Raw genomic sequence first — 21,935 nt, forward strand, 5'->3', positions numbered from 1 at the left:
CGAGTAAAATCTTCGCTGTCTCACCCCTCTATCTTCCCGTCCCGTCGACCTTTAACCACCAAAATTCAATGTCGATTCCCCTAATACGCAAACCTCCCTGCAGAATTTCGGAAATTGTCGACAAGACACTGGATTTATTAAGTTTCAAAGTGGACGAATTGTGCCGCTAACATCCGTGCATACAGAAAATATCTGGATTTCCCCCTTTTTTTCATTTCTCGACATTTCGAGGCCACGGAGTCCAAAAACGTCACCCAACGGACTCGCCAAAAACTAGTCGATATTCGACTAGTTTGCGACTCGACTCACTGTAGTAAGTCAAACCGGTCGTTGTTAAACTCGTCGCTTTACTAAGCGCTTTGCTATCGCTGCAGCTAAACTGTTGTTAAACTCTTGGCTGTACACCGCTTCACGTAAAGCAAACGCTTGAGTTCGAGGATATTTTTACAGCGCTTGAAGGTGGTGGTTTTTCTGCTACAGCAAAATGGCGGAAGAGTTCGAATTTATTATTGAAAATAAATTTAAAGTTTTTGTAGACAAGAAGACAGCATTTAAGATAAAAAAACGGTAAAGGTTAATGTTACCTTAGGTAGCCAAGATGGCGGCTCGTCTAATTCCAGCAAGGAAATAATGGGACGCACGTTCTAACCCAGCGGTTCCCAATCTTCTTTTGACCAGGGACCACTTTGATTTCATTGTTGTTAGAAGGGACCACAAGGTTTAAGAAAAATAAACTATGTCAATCTAAAAATAAACTTTAATCAAAACTTTTAACATAAGTAATCGTTAAACTCAAGAGTAACATGCTTTAGCAGTACTATTATAATAGAAAACATAACATTTTTAGTAAAAATTAAATTCAGTTTGTATCAATGTGGGAATAATAATTTAAATTGAATAAAAGTTTTAAATCTTTCGCGGACCATATTTTAGCTCTTGCGGACCACTGGTTGGGAACCGCTGTTCTAACCTAACCTATTCTAATAATTTGGTTGCTAATAATTATGGTAATTTATTAGAATAGGTTAGGTTAGAACGTGCGTCCCTACTGTTCCCTGTCTTCTGATTGCTGGGATCGGAGACGAGCCGCCATCTTGGCTACCTAAGGTAACATTAACCTTTTTGAATTCTATGAAATAATGTTCTACGTATAAAATACTTCAGATATTGCAATATTTAATGGAAATGTCTGAATTATAAATATGTTGGTTTTAAGTTTAAAAAAATATTTTAACCATATACTTTAGGCGAGAGTATCCAAAGCGAGACATGTTCCACAATGAAAGAAATCATTTTAAAATTTGTACATTCAGTTTAATCCTATATCATACTTCAATCATTAATATTTAATTACTTTGTTATATGGAATTAAATAGTTGTATTAAAATATTATGTACTGATATATACTTTAAAATGTTTTAATCTTTGGAAATCTTTTTCGTAATCTTTAATTTTAGATCCTACATTTGCTCAGCAGTACGGGAAACTTTTCCATCCATGCAATTTTGAAAACTTCCTTACAACGTCGGCTGCCTGTTGTCCAGTTGGCCACTGAATGAAATATTGTCTCATTTTACTTAGTTCTGTTCAAAATGTAATGAACAGTCGACGTGCGTGTCCTCTTTCTAATCCAAATCTGTCCGCGATACCACGAAACGATTCTTGGTTTCCCAGCGTCCACTACGATAATAGTAACACTTTTTCTTTATCAGAATAATATAAAGATGGCCTACCAGTGTTTGACTTCTTGTGGAGGTTTATATTTAGTAAAATAAATTCTAGTTTCTCGTTTAAGACGAAAATGTGCTTTGAAGTCGATATAATTGTACCGTGGAATGGTTTCTTCGACATAATCCATGATTTTTACCTTTTTTCTTGGAGATTCATTTATTACCCGTAAGAATTTATTCCTCCTCCACTTCTCTTGGCCTTTTATTGAAAAAAGACGAGAATAACAGCGTTGATGATGATCGAGAATTAGTTTTAGAATTAAAAAGTTCACAAAATACATAAACCGCACCCCAAATAGCCGCCATCTTTACTGCTGCAGCAGTCGTGTTGTTAAACCACGTGTGTTACGTCATACAGCAGTGCTGAAGCAGCGACGCCGAAGCGCTGACTTTAACAACGACCGGAAAGTCGAATATTGACTTTGACTTGCTACAGTGAGTGGAGTCGACCGTGACGTCACCAAATGTCGTTCGACAACTTCTCACATAGCAGCCTAGAACCCCTGATGAAATACAAAGTCGCCATCCGGAAACAGTCTGTTGACATTTAACTGGAAGAAAGGACGAAGGATCTTCTCGATGTAGTATTTTGATGATACTTTTGCCCCAGGTTACACGAAAATGGGCTTCGTTGCTCCCTTCGCTGAAATTCCGGCCCAAACCATAACCCCTTGAGGATAGGATGAGGAAGTTGATGGTGCATTGGAGCAATTTTGGCTCCTTTTAATGTAGTGGACTTTCCTATGTCCACGGAATTTAGTGAGACAGAACCAAGATTCGTCAGTTGTGATTACTTTTACACTTATTTTACTTCAGCAAGTAGAATGGCAAAAACCCGAGATATCTATTCTAGATAGATACATCGGAAAGCTCAGGGCATGAAGATTTCTTGACTCATTTTCTTCAGATTATAACTGGCTACTTGTCGACCAACACCAAATCTTCGTCCCATTTCTGATTGCATTGGTGGTTCTCCATACTGGCCAGTCTTTAATTTCTGTAATGTCTGTCCGAATATCCACCCAAGTTCTAAAAGAGTTCTAATTATCACAACTGTTTCATCACTTATTTTCTTATTCACCATTTTGTCCTAGGTAACTGTTCTGGACACATGCACTTGCTAGACTTTCTACAATTCAAACGTCATCCACATCATTATGCAAATCATTTTCATTACAATGTTCACTTAGCTTACAGGTCTACAAATAATCAAAGTCTATATCAAGATATGTACGATTTTGTGTGTTGTATGAACTAGAAATTCCATCGACTACATGATTAGAACGGAATTTAGTGTGCCATCTTCCATGTGTTGAATACACTCTCGTTATCATTAAAGTTTATGCATCTCTTGGTTTTCAAAGACAAATAAATTTCCAGTTGGTCGGACTATGTTGGCCGTGTATAGATGGCTTCATATCTCGGTACCGTTGCCTATGTCGCTAGCGAAGTAGCTTGGGTACCCGCCCTTACGTTCTATTGGTGTTCTCTTACACATGTATTTAAGACCCAGCTGTTGTTCCTGTGTATTCTCTCATTACGACAAATCTGTGGTCCAGAATTGGAATCTTGTACACACCTGGCATTGAACACTCAAAGGCATATACAGTGGTACCAGATACCAGACTAAATTATAGAATACTCGCTTTCCAGATCTTTCTAGCTGATAAGTTACGAATGCACGTGACTATATTTACCATTTTGTAACATATCAAAACCAGGAATATCAGGAGTTTATTTTACAGTTAATCGTCTGGATTAAAATTACCTTCTTCTCAATACTGAACAAATCACAAACATGTGTTAAACAACCTTTAAAATCCAGTAACAAAAATTTTTAATGTAAAAAAGTTTCGACAAACATTTTTGACTTTGATGTAACCAGGGCCGGATTATCGAATAGGCAAAGTAGGCAAATGTCTAGGGCCCGTAACTCGGAGGGGCCCGGCTTTAGTGTAGAAGATTGCTCTGTTTCAAAACGAGTTGAAAATTATTTAAGAAATTCGATAGGACAGAAAAGGCTGTATTTAACAATTCCTACTAAGCTCCGCTTGACTAGCCATTATCTAAAAAAAAAAAAAAAAAGGTCAACAGCTAACCATACGCCACGAGATCTCTCGCACCATCTAGAAATATTCCTAGGGCCGCATCTCGTGGTAGTACTGACGTATGGTTATGATATATTTTCTAAATCTAAACTTTTACTTCGCGACATCACATATTTGATATAGTGTTCAAGTTGCTCGAGTGCGAAGATATTACAATTCAATAGTGTTTTATAAAAGAGTTAAAAAGGGTGACACTACGATATCCGCACCGGGTGTCACCCATGCTAGCTACGCTAATGTCACATTATATAAGATTTGTTTAGAAACAAGTTATTTAAATGGGGCCCCAATTTAAATTTTGTCTAGGGCCCGCTAGAGGCTTAATACGGCGCTGGATATAACTGTAAAATAAACTCCAGATATCCCTGGTTTTGATGTCACAAAATGGCAAATATAGTCACGCGCATTGGTAACTTATCAACTAGAAAGACCTGTAAAGCGAGTATTCTATAATTTAGTCTGGTATCTGGTACCACTGTATATGCCTTTGAGTGTTCAACGCCAGGTGTGTACAAAATTCCAATTCTGGACCACAGATTTGTCATAATGAGAGAATACATAGGAACAACAGCTGAGTCTTAAATACATGTGTAAGAGAACACTGATAGAACGTAAGGGCGGGTACCGAAGCTACTTCGCTAGCGACATAGGCAACGGTACTGAGATACGAAGCCATCTATACACGGCCAACATAGTCCAACCAACTGGAATCCCGGAAATAGTAAAGATCTTAGAACAACTGGAAATTTGTCTGTCTTCGAAAACAAAGAGATGCATAAACTTTAATGATAACAAGAGTGTATTCAACACACAGAAATCGACACACAAAATCGTACAGATTTTGGTATAGACTTAACTTATGAAATACATTTACTTGGAGGGCTTCACTCAATTTGTTATCTATTTAAACTATTATATTTGTATATTTATATTTATATGTATTTATTTAATTTTATATTTAATTAATTCATTTATTATTTTCTAACATATGTAAATTTAAAATATTCTGTTTGTGAAACGGTAATACTTTTGACCGGATTCAAATACTATACGTTCTAAGCAGTTCGGTATTTTGAATTTACAATTCATAGCCCGAAGACGGCCTTTAAATAATGTCGAGAACGTTTGCGATTAAACGACATTTCTGATGGAATTTTACAGTGTTCGGTGCTATTTTACTTTAAATTATTTTAAATAATTATTTAATTAAAAATATATTTAAAAATTTCTAAATTAGTAAAAATATTTTAATCAAAACATATATATGGTAAACGGTGAGACTCTTTTGTGAATATAGTGGCTCGATGATATCATCTCTCCATAAGGGTCGATTTACACACAACAGTGACCGTTTGGTGCATAAATATCATACATAGCCAATCAGAGTTTCATCTACGACACGTGATCTGTATTCTGTCAATCATACAAGTGTCATACATGAAACTCTGATTTGCTATGTGTGATATTTATCGATGCTTACTGCACTGTGCCGGCACGTCACTGTTGTGTGTAAATCGACCCTAATGGTTGTGTAGACAAACTCATTGAGAGGTAACGTGTAATACCGACCATTATTAAACTGAAAGTGAACTTTTTTATGCAATAAGTTTTTTTACTTTCCTGGCTTTGTTATATATAACAGAGGGAAAGTATGGAGATCGGTCAAAAATGACCCCCAAGATTTAAAAATTTTTGGAATCGGGGGGGGGGAACCTTAAAAAATTCGAGAGTTTTTCTGTTTTTATTGAATGCTCGTGTGTCTATCTGTCAATCTCTCTCTGTGTGTATATGGGGGGCATGATTTTGTTCACCCTCTTCGTATTTTAATAACTCCTGTTTTTTGTCGAAAATTTCTGAAATTTTGCAGGGAGGTTTCTGTATGAGGGGAGCAACGTTATTACATTTTGGTGGTTAAAGGTCAACCAGGTGCGAGATAGAGAGGTCATGAGTCGTATCTCGAGTATGGCCGGACTTTGGTATATATTTATACGTATTCATTTATTTTATATTTAATTAATTCGTTAACTATTTTCTATGACAGTTTTACTCGTTAGCATTTACAATTTTTTTTTAAAAAACCTATCCCTAACCTCAAAATTAAGCTTTTTGCCATTTTATAATAATTACAAATATGAAATGTTTTGAAATAAAATACCGTAAAAAATGGCACCAGATATGCAATTTTAAAATGTTGCCGGGAAAGTTAAACAACTCAATGCTGAATTTTTTACCAGTAGTATGCTTTATCTCTATCAGTAGTATCTTTATCTCTTTATTTGCAAGCTGTATGACAACGTCTTCGACTCCTGAAAAGCGATTAAATCGATTTCACATTAAAAAAGAAAGGTTTTGGTGATTTTGATTGTATAACAATTACTATTAATTGTTGTATATTTATTAAGTTACAATTTATCATATAAGATTATAAAGATATAAGAAAGTATTTGTGAACTTTACTTATAAATGGATTATGTGATATCGTCTTGGGCATTCTGTTTTTCCTCCGTTTATTTATTTATTTATTTTTAAATTTTCATTAACAATTCAAGGTAAATATAATAATAAAATAGGTGAAAAAACATAAGGCAGAACTGTCTAAACTGCATTAAACTGAATTGCATATAATGTTGTCTATCCTCAGCTGTGCTAGTTACGATTTTTTGGGTTTAGAGGAGTCTCAAATACAAGCGGATTTTGTTACAAACATTCTGGTTAATAATTAAAATAGTTTACATTTTATACATACTTAAATATGTCAAAATGTGATAGATTGTCCGAAATGCATATCATTGTTATAATAAACCTGTGTTCACCCATCTCTGTGTGATTACTTAGACGTCAAGAGTGTGGTAAGTCCTCCATAGAGCCAAAACTTAGTGCTCATAGATTCATATTGTAATAAAGGGACAAAAAGCAAATCATCAATCTACACAAAACATTTCTACAGTTATGCATAGGCACACAGATCTTACCAGTTACTTGTTGGTTACTGGACCTAAGAGATTTCATAGAAATTTTGAAAATTATTAAAAGTACACCAGAATGAAAAAATTGAATCAAAAACTAAATGTATGTTTCATTGGAGATTTTAATTGATTTAATTGTTTATTTACTTATACTATTATAGATATGTAATATGTTTTAAATAAATTTAGTAATTATAAAGAGTAATATATAAATTTATATTTCTTCAGTTATCCAAGTAGAAAATGCAATAACTTTCACAGATCATAAAAATAATGAGAAGAATAGTGTATAAAATACTGTAATTAAAAACAAGGTAGTTCGATTTTATCTGTATATGAAATTATTATCCTAATCAATTGCTAGAAGTAAATAAAATAGAGAAAATAACATTTATTTCCATAATTTTATTTTTAAACTATAATCATGTAGCTATTTTTGTTATTTTTTTACAGATGTGAACTTTGGGTAATAGCATTTCAGAATTTTACTTAATGGTAATTTTATTAATTGTATTAAATGAATGTATTTAAGTTTAATTAGTAAATAAAATATAGTTTTAACTGATATTCAGGTATACTGTTAATTGTTTTGGAAGGCAATATAATTGCTTTTCTAACGTTGAAGACATTATTATACAGCCAGCAAACATTAAAAAGGCATACCTTCATTAAGATGCCATCCACAATAAAAGAAACAAATTATGCTAATAATAGTCGGTATAACCTGGTAATGAGCTAATATGTAGACAACCGTTATTAGAGAGCGCTGATATCATTGAGCCACCAAATTAACAATGGGGTTTCACCGCTTAGGGGCTGTTCATAAATTATGTCTGCATTTTTTTGAAATTTTTACTCCTCCCCATTCTTCCAGTTTGTCCAAGTTTCTGTAACTCCTCCTCTCTTTGGATGTCCTGCAAAACTCAAACCCCTTAAAACTTTTATCACTTTATAAACTGCCCACCAGTGGCCAAATAATTCCGTTCCATGAACACTGGAAGTTTGGTCGTGGGTTTGCACTTCACCTGGAAGCTACATGGAGTTTTGCAGACTTTCTCCACGTTTATAACACATAAATAGGGGCCTGTTACGTTTAAAAAGACCTCCCGGAAGGAATTCCCCCTAGGCAGATTGGCCAAGTGTTGTTGCCTTAACTTAACAAAACAAACAAACAAACATCACATTATAAATGATAAATACCATAAGTAGACATGATGGAATTACATCCAAATTGTTCTTATAAGATTGCAACCTTTCTAGTAAGTTATAACAGTGCTTCCATAATACTGTGCCTCAATTGCAAAATTAAAGCATTATCTTCAAAAGTATAGGAAATAGAGCAGGGCATTTGCACAGGTCCTTTCATCTTGCTTGGCCATGCTTAAGTTGTTAAAAAAATTAATCTATACATGTTCTTTTTAAAATTTTGTATAAAATTTGGTTTACATTTGTTTAGTTAAAGTTTACTTTATATTTGACTGGACGCCAGTCAAGGAGGTGGGCATGTTCCAAGGGATAGATCAAGAAATGTCATTGGTCAATGGATCTTTCTATCTGAAACTTTATCTTTGAGTCAGATACCCAAAAATAAAGTTCCAGATAAAAGGATTCATCTATCTTGATCAGTCGATCCATCTCGAGTTTGTCTTGGTCAGCCACCTTTGATTATTTGCTCACTGTCTGCCACCCCTTCCTTGGACATTCCAGCTATTTCTCCAACAGTCCCTTCCTTAGGTGTGATTATCGTTTACACCAGTTTACAAACTGTCAAGTGTTTGCTGTGTTGTCCTTCAGATCAACTCTTCCTCAAAATCATCTCAAGTAATTTTGAAACTATTGTTGGGTAGTGTCAGAATCCTAAAGTAATCTTCCCACAATAATTACACATGACCATTCGGTGGGTTACTTTGCATGCACAGACCACCACTTAGTACCTATGTATGTGCAGTACAGTAATACGCTAATACTTGCATGTAAGTTACTAAACCAAAATACAGAGATAATAGAAAATCAAGCAAACAGAATCCAGGAATTAACTAACCCAAATTCCTTAGGGTTAAGGTCAATCTATGGAGATTTCTCCACAATGTGGTGTACCAGCATTTTAAATATGAGTAGACTGAAATTACAATGTAATGCTGATTTGCTAATAATGTTTAAAAATGAAATCTCTGCCATACCCTAGCTACAGCTCGAGAGAGGTATTTTGAAAAAATCTTCAAACAAGAAATTTTGAAATAAAATAAAATACATAAACTGTATAAAATTTAATGAAATAAAACAGACGTTCACTGAAGTACAACCCTTCCCCTCGTCCACCTTATAACCCCCTTCCAGTATGGACAGCCCCTTACCATATACACACATTGGAATTTAATAATTATTTCGCTTTCTACAATACTTCAATTATCAAATTTTTTAACAATATAAAAATTAATTTATTCTTACTTCCATCAGTCATGCTAGATCCTCTTTCTTCCATTTCTTGTTTTATTTGTTCTAATTCTTCTGTTATCTATTTTTAAAAAACATGTTTTATTGAGAAATATTTATAGTTATATAAAATATTTATTGTATTTTTATAAAATTAATTTTATAAAAATATTAAAGAATAATTTATATATCATAATTTCCTGCTAATAACCTGCAGAAAACTGTTAGAACGAAAAACTGCTGCCATATAGGCTATTCCAAACTGAAGAAGTCGTCGTTCAAAAAATTTATCATGCTTTACGCACGGATTACATGATATCGTCTTTGGCATTCCATTTTTTCCTCCATTTCTTCACTTTTATTTCCATTAACAATTCGTTGTAAATGTAATTATAAAATATGTGAAGAAAAAAACAGAACATTGGAGGCAGAACTATAAACTGTATTAAGTGTCAAAAATACCGAATAGTGCTGTAAGATGAATTTTTTTGTTTTGTTGTGTTGTTTGACTTCGTGTTTGTTTTATTTATCAATTATCATTAACAATATAATAATAAATAAAATAATCTTGAAAAAAGTTTTTAATAATAGGAAAAAGTTTTAATGTCAATAATATTGTGAGAACCGAGGGGGTTAATATTAGTCTAACTTATAAACTAAAGAACTACTTAAACGAGAGTGTGTTACATAATCTTTGGCTGGAGGTGACCATTGTAGATTATGGCAAGGCAGGTCCTATGTTCGCTGTGATGGCCAACCCCCTTTTATACCTATTTTTGGGGAGCTGACTAATGCTAGGTATGATGTAACCCGATCTGTGTCTAGACGTTGTTTATGTTAATTGTCAGAAATCAAACATTTTGTCAAATTTATTACCTCTTTCTATCCCTCATTCTACCTCATAAAATTGATAACAGCTGTCAAAACAAACTGAATTAATAGCTGGAGGTGACTAAGGTCAGGGTTTGTCTTGCGACCTTAGTAATAATTGTTGACATTTGAACTGTTTTATCTATCAAGAAATATCAAGAGAAATAGGATGTGTGTGGGTTTTGTCCTGGTTGATCTTCTCTTTCCCTTTTGTTTGCCCTTTTCCCAGGGGGTATTGGATTGGAATATTACTTTAAGTAATTAAATTATTTAATTAACTTAATTGTTCCCCCTCCTCTTCAGATTCTCACAATATCTACTGTTTACTTTATGTTTGAAGAGCCACCTAGAGCTGAGATGAATCTGGAGTGGCTCTTGATAGGAACGATTACATGATATAGAGTAAGCAGTATTATAATTTCGAGCAGATAACGCGCAAGTTGTGTGTTTGAAAAATACAGTAATTTGAAAGGTGGTGCCAGTTATTTGCCGATGTTGAATTCCAATAACAAGTTAAAGTTGATCTGCACTATGACTGCCCAACAATTTTTTATATATAGATAAAATTATTTTCTGTTTGATTTTTCCCAAGTTTATTTTATTAAATACTAGCTGACCCGGCCACACATTGTTGTGGCTCAAAATGTATCTATTACAAATGTATAACACTTTCCACATGGGGGGAATTTCAAAAAATCCCTTCTTAGTGTACATTCTCTTGACGTACCCTATTAAAACGCAATCAAAAACGCATCTAAAATAGTATAATAAAAGCCAAGTTCTTCACAGTAAGCCTTAATCCTGTCCCTCTCCCCCGCAAGGAAATATCGAAAAAACCCTTTTTAGTGTATATTCTGTTGACGTAATCTATTAAAACACAATTAAAAATGCAAAAAACCACATGTAAAATAGTATAAATAGAAGCCGAGTTCTTCACAGTAAGCCTTAATCCTGTCCCTCTCCCTGCTGGGGAATAGTGAAAAATCCCTTTTTACTATATATTCTGTTGACATAACCTATTAAAACGCGAAAAACTGCATCTAAAATAGTATAATAGAAGCAGAGTTCTTCACGGTAAGCCTTAATTCTGTCCATCTCCCCCAGTAGGGGGAATTTCGACATGTATATTATATAGAAACACGTGCGTATTTGAATGCAACGTTGTGTCAAAATTTCAAAGGAATCGGTAGGAACAAACAAACATTATATTTTATTTATATAGATAAATAGAAAATGATCTGCTTTAGTCTGCATTGTGCTTTTTAGAAAAGCACAATGCCTCACAGAAAAGCAAACTTAGGTCGTCGGAAGTTAGCACCATCTGTTGGACATAAAAGCCTTAATCCATATATAAATATATTTTTGAAAGGGGGAAATGGTGGTCTTCACATATGCCAGAAACCTTCGTGGGAGTGTATTAAACAACTTCCCAAAGTTTCATGGCAATTGGATAAATGGTGTGGTAATGCATGAAGGACAAACCCACAGACAGACAGACATACATTCGTTTTTTATATATATACAGTCAAACCTGTTTTTATGCGCTCCTTTTATGTGCGATTTTTATTTGTGCGATTTTTTTAATGCGAATTTTTAATTTGTGCGGTATAGTTGGCGACTAGTCTCGTGCGATTCGTCATGTCTTACGTTGACTTATTATAGCTAAATAAACTTATTATAGCATAAATGCACTTATTATAGTAATATTATTGCATGAATATGCGAAAAATGAAATAATTTACTTTTTAAGTCAACAAAACACCACCTGGACAAAAATATGTAAAACAGACGATAGACCAGACGATGCAGTCAAGTGCTGACATCTGTTGTCAATAAATTCTATTTCGTACGGTTTTGAGTTATTTTCTATGTGAGACTTTTTTATGCGGTCCCTGTTGACCGCATAAAAAAATTATTTTTTTAATTGTGTTGCGAAAACTATTATTTACAGCCATTCGTGAAGTTTCGTGAGAGTTTTTTTAATGCGTTTTTTTTAATGCGGTCCCTATCCCCCGCATAAAAACAGGTTTGACTGTATATATATATATATATTACTGGACAAAGAAAATTAGTCAAAATACAAACAATAAATGGAATTTTTTTATTTTTACACTTATTGGAACAGTTCTTAAACACCTGCAATCGAATTAGCTGTAACTATTGAGAACGGGAGTGAATTTCCCAGTATCTCAAGAGGGATTTTTCGATGGTCTGTTCCCTGTTAACAATAAATAACTTATCACAAACACGAGGAGTTTTCAAACACTCGTTAGTGAAGACAAAATAAGCATGTGCTTGCGCGTGAACACCATTGTACTAATCATTAAGAGGGCATTTACACAATGTTCCAATGTGCCCGAAAGGAACGCTGAATTGATTCGTATTGCCAATATAGCACAGGTGCTTGGATACCATAGAAGTCTAGTAGTGCGCCTTGCTGGCAAATTCAAAGCCTCCCAATACAAACTTCCTAGCATAAGTGACAACTATGGAGACACTGAGCTACCGAACAGTGCCAAGCTGTTAGAAATGTTAACAGAGTTGTTATTTCAACTTCAAATCTTTTCACATATTTTACAATATACAGAATGAAAAGAAAGTCACTTAACACTCCTGCTACAGAATATAGAATGTACCAAAAGTTAATTTGCTTTTGTCCATTTTTGGTTTTCCTCCTGAAACACTGACTATTTCGTTTTCAAGCAAAACTGTAATATACCTTTTGGTTTATGTTGTCTGTTCTATAAAACAAATGATAAAAACAAGGAGTTAAGAATTCATTTATAGAAATTCTGTACTTCTCAGTATTAATATTGCAATATTGCTTATTAATATCTGTAAACATATCCATTTTTTTCTTATTTTATTCGAATGTTTTTTTGTATACAAGTTGCAGCTTAACATAAATAATCAGAAATGTTTCTTAATATTTTTCAAGTTATTTTTATACACTGAAACAGTGCCATTACCAAATTATGAATAGACACTATCCTAACCGCCACATCAAATCTATTTTCATTCATAAACAAAGAGACTAAAAATTTCCAAATTACGTGCTAAAATGTAATGAGTGTCCGACAGAGCAATTAAACTCCCATCTTTCGAATGGAAAAAAAAAAAAAATTAAGTTAAACAACAATATAGCAAATTGATTTATTTATTTAAATAATGTCTTACGGAGACAATTATAACTTCTAAATGTCCAGTGAAGAATCATTTAGAAATTAATTTAAAATAATTGCAGAGAAGTAGCCTAATTTAATAAGGCAGTTGTTTGGCATCTTAGGGAATTAAAACTCAATACAGTTTTATTTGGAGAAATGTCTGAATAGATGTTCTTTTGTTCAAATGAATTTTTATATCTGATGACAAACTAGCAAAAGCTCAAAAAATGTTTATATGCAATTAAAAGAAAGAAAGAACCTGTATAATTTAGTAGTGTTTTCTTCTTAACAGGAGTGTTTATACATGTTTAATAGTTTCTGAAAAATTAAAATAATTTTTTGGGAAACTTACCTGCCCTAATATTCGAGATCTCTCTGTTACACCACCACTAACGGATCTGTATTGTTCTTTTGTTTGAGCAAGTTGATCTTGAGATGCTCTATATTCCAACAACATTTGTTCTAGTTGATTATTCAAATACTTTTCTCTGCTTCCAATTTTTTCTAATGTTCGAGTGATTTCCAAATGAAGTTTGTCTAATTGATTTCTTGTTACAGACAAACTCTCACCAATATCTTTGCGATGCTGATGCATTTGTTCAATGTGACTTCGCCAATCCTAGAAAACAATCATTTTTTCCTATGTAATTTTTTTTTTTGATCTGATCTCATAAGAATATTATAATCCACGTAAAATAAATTACTAGTCATAGTAAGTCATATCTAAAAGCAAATCTGGCAGTGAAACAGAATTAAAAAAAGAGAATTTAATAGATTAGTTTTGCAGAAAGAAGAAAAGAAGAGTTGGCAGTAGAGAGAGAAATAAGAAGACTGTAAAAAGTAACCCCATTACATTACATTACTCATAAAGACCAAGATTTTATAAAGCTATAAAAGATTGATGAATAAAATGATAATGTCAAAGAAATGCAATATTTTTATTAGGCTGAGGAGTGAGAAGGAAAGAAAACAATGATGAAAAGGAAAAAAAGTATGCAATGAGAAACAAGTTTGTGTGAAGAGACTATGTGGGATCAACAAGAGACCTGGAGACAAAAAGGAAAAAGCATTTTGAGGATTAAAGCCAGGAAAGTTGACAACAATGCTACTGGAGAATGCATTACAGGAGAACATAGAGATGAAACTGTTGGAAGAGATAAGAGAAAAAGAGTACAGTCTAACTCGTTTATAACGTCATCCATGGGACTGGCAATTTTTTGACATTATAACTGAGTGTCGTTATCTGCGAAGTCTATTATTATCATAAATTTATCATCATATGTATAAAAATGCAAACTACATAATGTAAATAAAGTTGATTTAAACATTATGTCTAAGTTTACATCAATGTAATTAAAAATTTCAAAAATTACCTTTTATAAGAAATTTCTATTTGTCATAAGTTTCAATAATGGCAGAACTTCTGATTTTGAGAATAATGTCGAATCAAAAGGCAACAAAAGGTTAAACTAATGTATGCCAGTTAAAATAATTCAATTATTTCTTTATAAACTAGTTAATGTAATATGTTATATTAAAAATAATAGAATATTTAACAATTTAGCTTAATGTAATTTAAAAATGAGTATATAATAACCGATTGTCATGCCGTTAAAAGTGTAGCAAACCTCACCCCACCGAAGTCAGGTGGTGAGAGTACCACCCACAGTCGTTCTAGGAAGTGGACTCTGACCATAGGACTAAACATGTAGTATTTTCTTTGTGAAATAAATTTGTAATCTAATTTTGTAAATTTGGGAGTGCTTCAAATATGACGTTAAAACAGGGTTTTATGTCGTTACAAGCGGGTTTTTTAACATTATCTAGTAAAGTCGTGGGACCGATAAAAATTTGACGTTACATTAGGGTTGTCATTACATCCGACGACGTTATAACGAAGTTAGACTGTATATTAATGACAGAAAAACTATGGGTTTAAAAAAAGTTTGAACAGTATAATCGTTAATTTCAAGGATGGAGAAGTGTTTTCACCAGTGTTAAAATGAGTGATAAACCAAGAAGTGAGAGGAGAAAGAGTTAAAAGCAAAAAAATAATTTTCTGAACAGGTAGAATGACACAAACAATAGAAAGAGAAGAAAGATCAAGGTTGGTTAGAACAAAAGAGAGTAAGAGAAAAATTTCTGGAATAAAAAAAAACAGTCTACAAGGTGACACAATATTGGAATTTGAAGTTTGTCTGTTCAGATAATTGCATTCAGGAAGTTTAGCACAAATTTGACTTTTAGAACTAGTGGAATTGCAAAAAACTGGAATGAATTTTTGAATGGACTGTTTTTGTAGTTTTAACCCCTGATGTTGGAGTCAGGAGGATTGAATGTACTCAAGACTGAATGTAAATATGTTAATTTTTTATGAATTCTCCATTAAATTAGTTTTTAACATATTTTTAAGTTATATTTAAGAAATGAATCAATGAGCATACTACTGACTTTTCAAAACATATCTGTGACAAATAAATGAAAAATTCAGAATACACACACACATCAACCACTGCCCTGTGCCCTTGCCCTCAAATCTAAAAATTTTGGAATGAAATAATTACTGTTATATTATTACATTTTTAGCACAACTTCATATTTTATATTGATAAGGTTACATTTTTGTTGTCAACTATTCAAAAATTTTGAATAGTTGACAACAAAAATTACACACACATTATATATAGTCCAACCTTGTTATTACAAACTTGAAGGGATTTAAAACTGACACTTCATATTAATAAGGTTTGTATTAAACAAACTACAGAAACTCAAGTCATTCCATCAAATAGCAAAAGTGTAATGTTTTCCCCATTATTTTACTGTTTTCCTCGTTTAGATATTTAAAATAAAGAAATAAACTTACATATTTCTCCAAACATACATTTTATTGAGCTACACTAATTTGAAGAAAGAAATCACTGTACAAATGCGCATTCCCATTCAAATTTCTACAGTTGCTTAAAGAACCAATTCTCATTTTTAACTATCAGTTAGATTTGGTAGGACAATGATTAAAACTACTAGAAAGCTGACTTACTCTCCAACTAAATCTAGGAACTGGATATGCAAAGAATTAAAAATTTAAAATAATTACCCACTATAAAAACTTTAATTCACCAGTAAAGAATTGTAATGTATTTAGTCTTCAGATAAATATTTTTGATCTATTATCATCATCTTTAGGCCTCTTTAATGTTCCTTTACATTGAAAGGCCATTTAAAGGAAACCACAAGTTGTAGCATACATCAATATGTAATGCAAATACATGATATCTAGACAGGAAAAAGTTAATGCCAAGTGACTGTTAATGAAGGCTTAAAACTAATACATTAAACCAGAGTCATAGCTAGCAAGCCCTAAGAGGCAAAATAACCTAACTAACTGGATGAAGAAAGAGAATAAGTGAGTAAACAGTTAACTTAAATCTATCTTATAACTAGATTAAAACTAACATTACTAAACACTGCATATTACTAATTTATAGTTAACTTATTACTATACAAGAATACAAACAAGAACAGCAGCTCAGACTAGAGCAGATAACGACGAAAGACCTACAAGCAAGACACCAAGAATTTTTGAACATTGAAATACCTAACCTCATCCACTTGACCGCAAAAGTATTTTGCATTAATGCAGATTTAGCATAAATCAATAACATAATAATAAGGTTTGACAGTACCAGATAGCCAGATCTCCTGGCAGTTACCAAAAATATATAATACAGACAACAATTTTTTTCACATTCAAAATAATATTGGTCATATTAAATGATATATAAAATAACTTTGATTCTAAATGAAAAAAATTGATTTATTATAATAAAAATCTTTCAATTATCAATTGATTATATACAATACATTTGAGCTGAACAAATTTGACCACTTAAACACTAATTTTTAAATATTTTAAAAATTTATAATTAGAATTTGGATATTAGAGAAAACAATCACTAAAACAAATGTGCATATGTATTGATTAAATAAAAAATATATATAAATTAACAAAAATTGTATACCTTTGCATCAGGTCGTAAAGTTACTTTTAACTGAGGAAGAACTTTTTCTACCTCAAGTTTCCATTCTGCAGAGTCTATTGTCGATTCCATAATGTCTTCAGGTTTATTTATTTCTGCAGCATTCTAATAAAAAGAAAATGTTGTATAATAAATTAATACAAGTTTGCGACATGTCACACAATTTTATCTTTCTTTTCAAATAATTATCTAACAAATTATAAAATCTGAAAATTTCAAACCAAATCAACAATAAACCATTATTCCATTTTTATGCACTACGCTTATATTAAAACATTTCCTAAGGGAGACTACTACTTTGTAGGTAAAAAAAATGCTGAACTGTAAAATATTACAAACTGAAATATGTCTGAGAGAAAAAATAATAAATTTCTAAATAAATGAAGCTTTATAGCATCAAATTTATTTTCATTTAATATAACATCTTATGATGTAATATTGCAAAAGGATCACAAACTTGACAAGATGCTAGTTATTGCAATGGAAATTGTTTTACATTTGTGACATTTATACACTAAAAATATTAGCAAACCAAAATTGTGAAAGTCACCAAATATTTTTGTTATAGGGAAATTTCAAATTTTAATTTAATTAAATTTTTCTCACTAATAACACAAAAACAGTTTTACCAAACTTATATATGTAGGATTAGTAAACTGGCATGATGTCCAACAGAAGGCTGGTAGTAAACAATTAGTTTTTGTAGATCCGTAACAAATCGATAAAAGAAATTAAAAACAAATAGGGAAGTCACAGAATAGTTTAATTGTGGAAACCTGTTACTTCTGCACATACTAACAGGTTTATGTCATACATATGTAATTTAAAACCATATAAAAAAAATATATATATATATATATATATATAGTTCATTTAAAACCATATAATGTATGGTTTTAAATGGATCATGTTTAAATGAACCAATTGACACAAACACTGTGTTTATACATAATTTTGTTTTCCACAAGTATAGTGTTATAGGGGTAGTATAACCACAAAATACTGTATGACAATTCGTTTATAATTAGCAATTATGGCATTCATGGAAATTGACCCATTCGCTCAGCTCGTGTGCCAAACTTTCATTTGTGCCATAATCGCCTATATTATAAACTAATTGCATAATATACTATTATATGTATATGTAGCAAAGACATTGTATTTATATTTTTTATAATTGATAATTACAGTTTTAAAATCTTAAATCCCAGTAAAAAACTTTAATAAACAAATATTTTTAATCTACTACTAAGATCATCTTCAGATCTTTTTAACATTCCAATTTTGGAACGTAATCGAGATCAATGACATATTACAAAAAATACAGCAAAAATCCAAAACTTAAATATATATAAAATTATTGCAATATACTTACAATTTAAAATGATCAATTTAAAGTACAAGAAAAATAGTATACTATTAAATAACATCAATAAGTAATGATACATTACATCAGTGTTGTGTGGGAAATAAAATGATGTATTACAAAATAGATAATTTCTAAACAATTATATATAGAAATATATATAATGCAATGCACATACAATTTAAAAATTATCCTTTGAAGTACAAGATAACTTAGATTATGACAACTAATCTCAACAAATAATGGCTATCAATTAGTGGTAGCAAGTTACATCAGAGCTGATCATGGGCCATCACAAAAGAACTATCAGGCATCCAATATGTTCTTTACTTCTCTGAAGTTAATACATACACCTTTCATTTCAGATTTGAAAATTTCAAGAATTCAAGGGCTCTAATACTCTCTACTTGTTGGATTTTCCTAATGAGGTTGGCATTTTCAAAATTAGCATATACATTGTTATCTAAAGGTTATATGGAAAGGGTTGTGGCTTATTTCCTGTTATCAATCTCATATCTGTGTTTGGCTAGTCTTTTATAGAGGGATCAATGGTTAAGCCTACGTGCTCAAGGTCTTTATGGAATCTGTCACCCTTTATAGGAACTTTGAATACCCCAGTAATTTATCTTTGCTGACTGTATCTTTTCAATTGAGAAGTAATTTGTAAATCATTGGATTACACCTGTACACTAAAACCTTTCTTGGTCTTTCTTTTTGCAGTCTATTACTCTCTTTGTATAGAGTGTTCACATCTTGGTTGCAATCAATCATGATTTGCTTGGAGATATGGTTGTGTGTTTAGTTCTCTTTAACTGACACATTCTGATTAGAAGTGGTATTATCAACATTCTCATTTGTGCAGGCATGGGCTAGACCACAAACTAGATCTATTTTGTAACAATGTTTTGTTGCAATGCACTCCAGTCATTTAAGTTCTTTTAATGTTTCTAAGTAGTATGGATGCTGTATAATGTTGATGTATTTAAAAATCACTTTAATCCTAATAGGTTGATTTTTAAGACAGCCAGACCAAGTTAGATAACAAGACTTTATTGTAGTAAACTTTTAAAACATAATTTTACATCATATGCATTTTGGGCTAATATAATTTTGTAGCCCCTCTTCAGTGATATATTAGAATGTAGAAACTATTTCAAACTCCATTACACATTATTCAATATTTTCCAGTATAAATACAGTCAAATATTACGTCTTCATATTAAACATTAAGTATTTATAATTATAAAAGCTTTATACTTATTATAAACCAGCTTAAGTAACTGTAATTTTAGCTTTTATACACAGGCTACAAAGCTAACAATGACAAATTGGCTCACTCGCAAAGTTGGAGTAAGTATTTATAATCACTATGTATATTTACATATTGTAACACAGAGGTTCATGACTACATTAAAAACTTTGGTAACATTAGCACAAGTACATAAACAAACAAGTAAGTAACTACTCACCACACCGAATTAATGATAATGATGCACTCAGAACCAAATTATGGTGTGATACAAAAAACATCGGAAAAAAAACGAATGTTTCTGAACCCCTTCTGGGCTCTGCATCAGGTTCTTAACTGTTCCTACATAAATATTCAATTATGAAATGACATTTAAATAAGAGTTCGATTATAAGTTCGAAAAATTTACAAAAACCATGTTGCACATGCGCAATGAGTCGACCTGCCCGGATACAATGAGTGGCTAGAGTGAGTTGTGAATCAACTCCTGCCAGGCCAATGACAAAACCATCTGCTCTTTAAAATTTATGCACGTAGCTGTGATGCTGAATTTAAAAATGTGCATAGCCTCTAACCATGAGATGTTCAGTGGGAGGCACAGCAAGGAGGAGATTGGCCTGGGAAAAGTCGGTTACTATGTCAGGATCCATTACATAAGTAGCAAGGGGCCGTGGAGGTTCTCTCATGACGAATATCTGCTTGATGTTATTGTATTCTGATACCCATGGAACATTTAGTAGAGCCTATATATACCAGGTCTCTATCACATCTATTATCCCTTAAAGGAACACTATACACTTCTGGGAGTCTGCTGGAGTTAGGAGGGTCCTTCCCATTATGTAGGATGTTAAAAATAGTTGGGCACCTCCTGAAAGTGAGATATACCCGATGTTTCCTGGAAACTTTGGCATAGGATCTTAGGTACGGATTAAAGGTGATGGGGATCCATTCTATGTCGTCGGGTTGGTTATTGATTGGCTGGTCCAATCCCTCTGTGTGTGTTCTGAATGTATACGATGATAATGTTGTATTGGCTTACATGCAACTTTGTGGTAACCGTGTGCTGCAGTTACGCGCTAGTTCGGTATTGCAAGCCTGGGTGTTGGAAGCATGTGTAAAGGCTCTATTGATGAAGGCCTTATAGGCCGCAATTTTGTACGAAACCGGATCGCACAACCCTACTGGTATGTATGCTGACATGGACCCCGACGTGTGGATGTCCAAGCCTTCCACTCTAATATTTATATCTAAGAAGTGCACTTCAGTACGGTTGGATTGTTCTATTTCCAGGATCAAGCCGTAGGGATTATTGTTAAAAGAATCGACAATAAGAATGAAGAAAACTGAAGCCATTTTTAATGGAGAAGTAGCTACATTTGAAGATTATATGTCAAAACTCAAAAGTTCTTAGCAGTCTTTCAATTCTAAAAAATACTACAATATACAGTAAGACCCTGCTTAATGCAGGGGATGTGTTTTATTGTAGACTATATTCTTCTAGATAGTAACTATGAAAATTTTAATGCAGATTGATTGAAGGTTTAGAGGGATGAAGAGGGTGAACGTAAGCTCTCAAGCGGTGATATCAGCCTTTTCAAGTATGCATACCTGATGAAATGTGATGTAGAAAGATCATTCAGCAGATACAAAGTTCTACTGGCAGACAACCATCATTCTTTCAAGTTTGAAAATTTACATAGGAACAAGGTTAATTAGTGCAATCATGAAGTTTAATAATGTCATGTATGAAAGTTGATTATTAAAACAATAAGATTAAAGGAAATATGAATTAACCTCAGTTAATACTTATTGTCTGAAAATTTTTTTATGGTCATATTTTCAGGTTTTTAGGGCTTTAATGTCTACTTATTTTGCCATTTTTTAGGTCTTAAAAATCCGAGCCTTATTTATGATGTTGATATGCTAAAATCTAGAATATTGATATGTTTGATATAAATCAATATTCAGTATTGATTATCAATAATTCCTAGAGAACAAGTGTTTGAACT

General features: G+C 32.4%; 1 protein-coding gene across 1 annotated transcript in view; it reads right to left on the reverse strand.

Annotated features, from left to right (window-relative positions):
• Positions 1–21,935, reverse strand: part of IFT57 (intraflagellar transport 57) — a 40,060-nt gene that overhangs the window by 1,732 nt on the left and 16,393 nt on the right. Inside the window, exons 8-10 of the mRNA XM_067279132.1 lie at positions 17,294–17,416; positions 13,624–13,890; positions 9,253–9,319 (exon numbers count right to left, since the gene is read on the reverse strand). Of these exons, the coding sequence (XP_067135233.1) occupies positions 9,253–9,319; positions 13,624–13,890; positions 17,294–17,416 (457 nt within the window). The remainder of the gene's footprint in view (positions 1–9,252; positions 9,320–13,623; positions 13,891–17,293; positions 17,417–21,935) is intronic.

Source organism: Centruroides vittatus, unplaced genomic scaffold (assembly GCF_030686945.1).
Source record: "Centruroides vittatus isolate TY-2023 unplaced genomic scaffold, ASM3068694v2 contig_854, whole genome shotgun sequence".
Taxonomy (NCBI): domain Eukaryota; kingdom Metazoa; phylum Arthropoda; class Arachnida; order Scorpiones; family Buthidae; genus Centruroides; species Centruroides vittatus.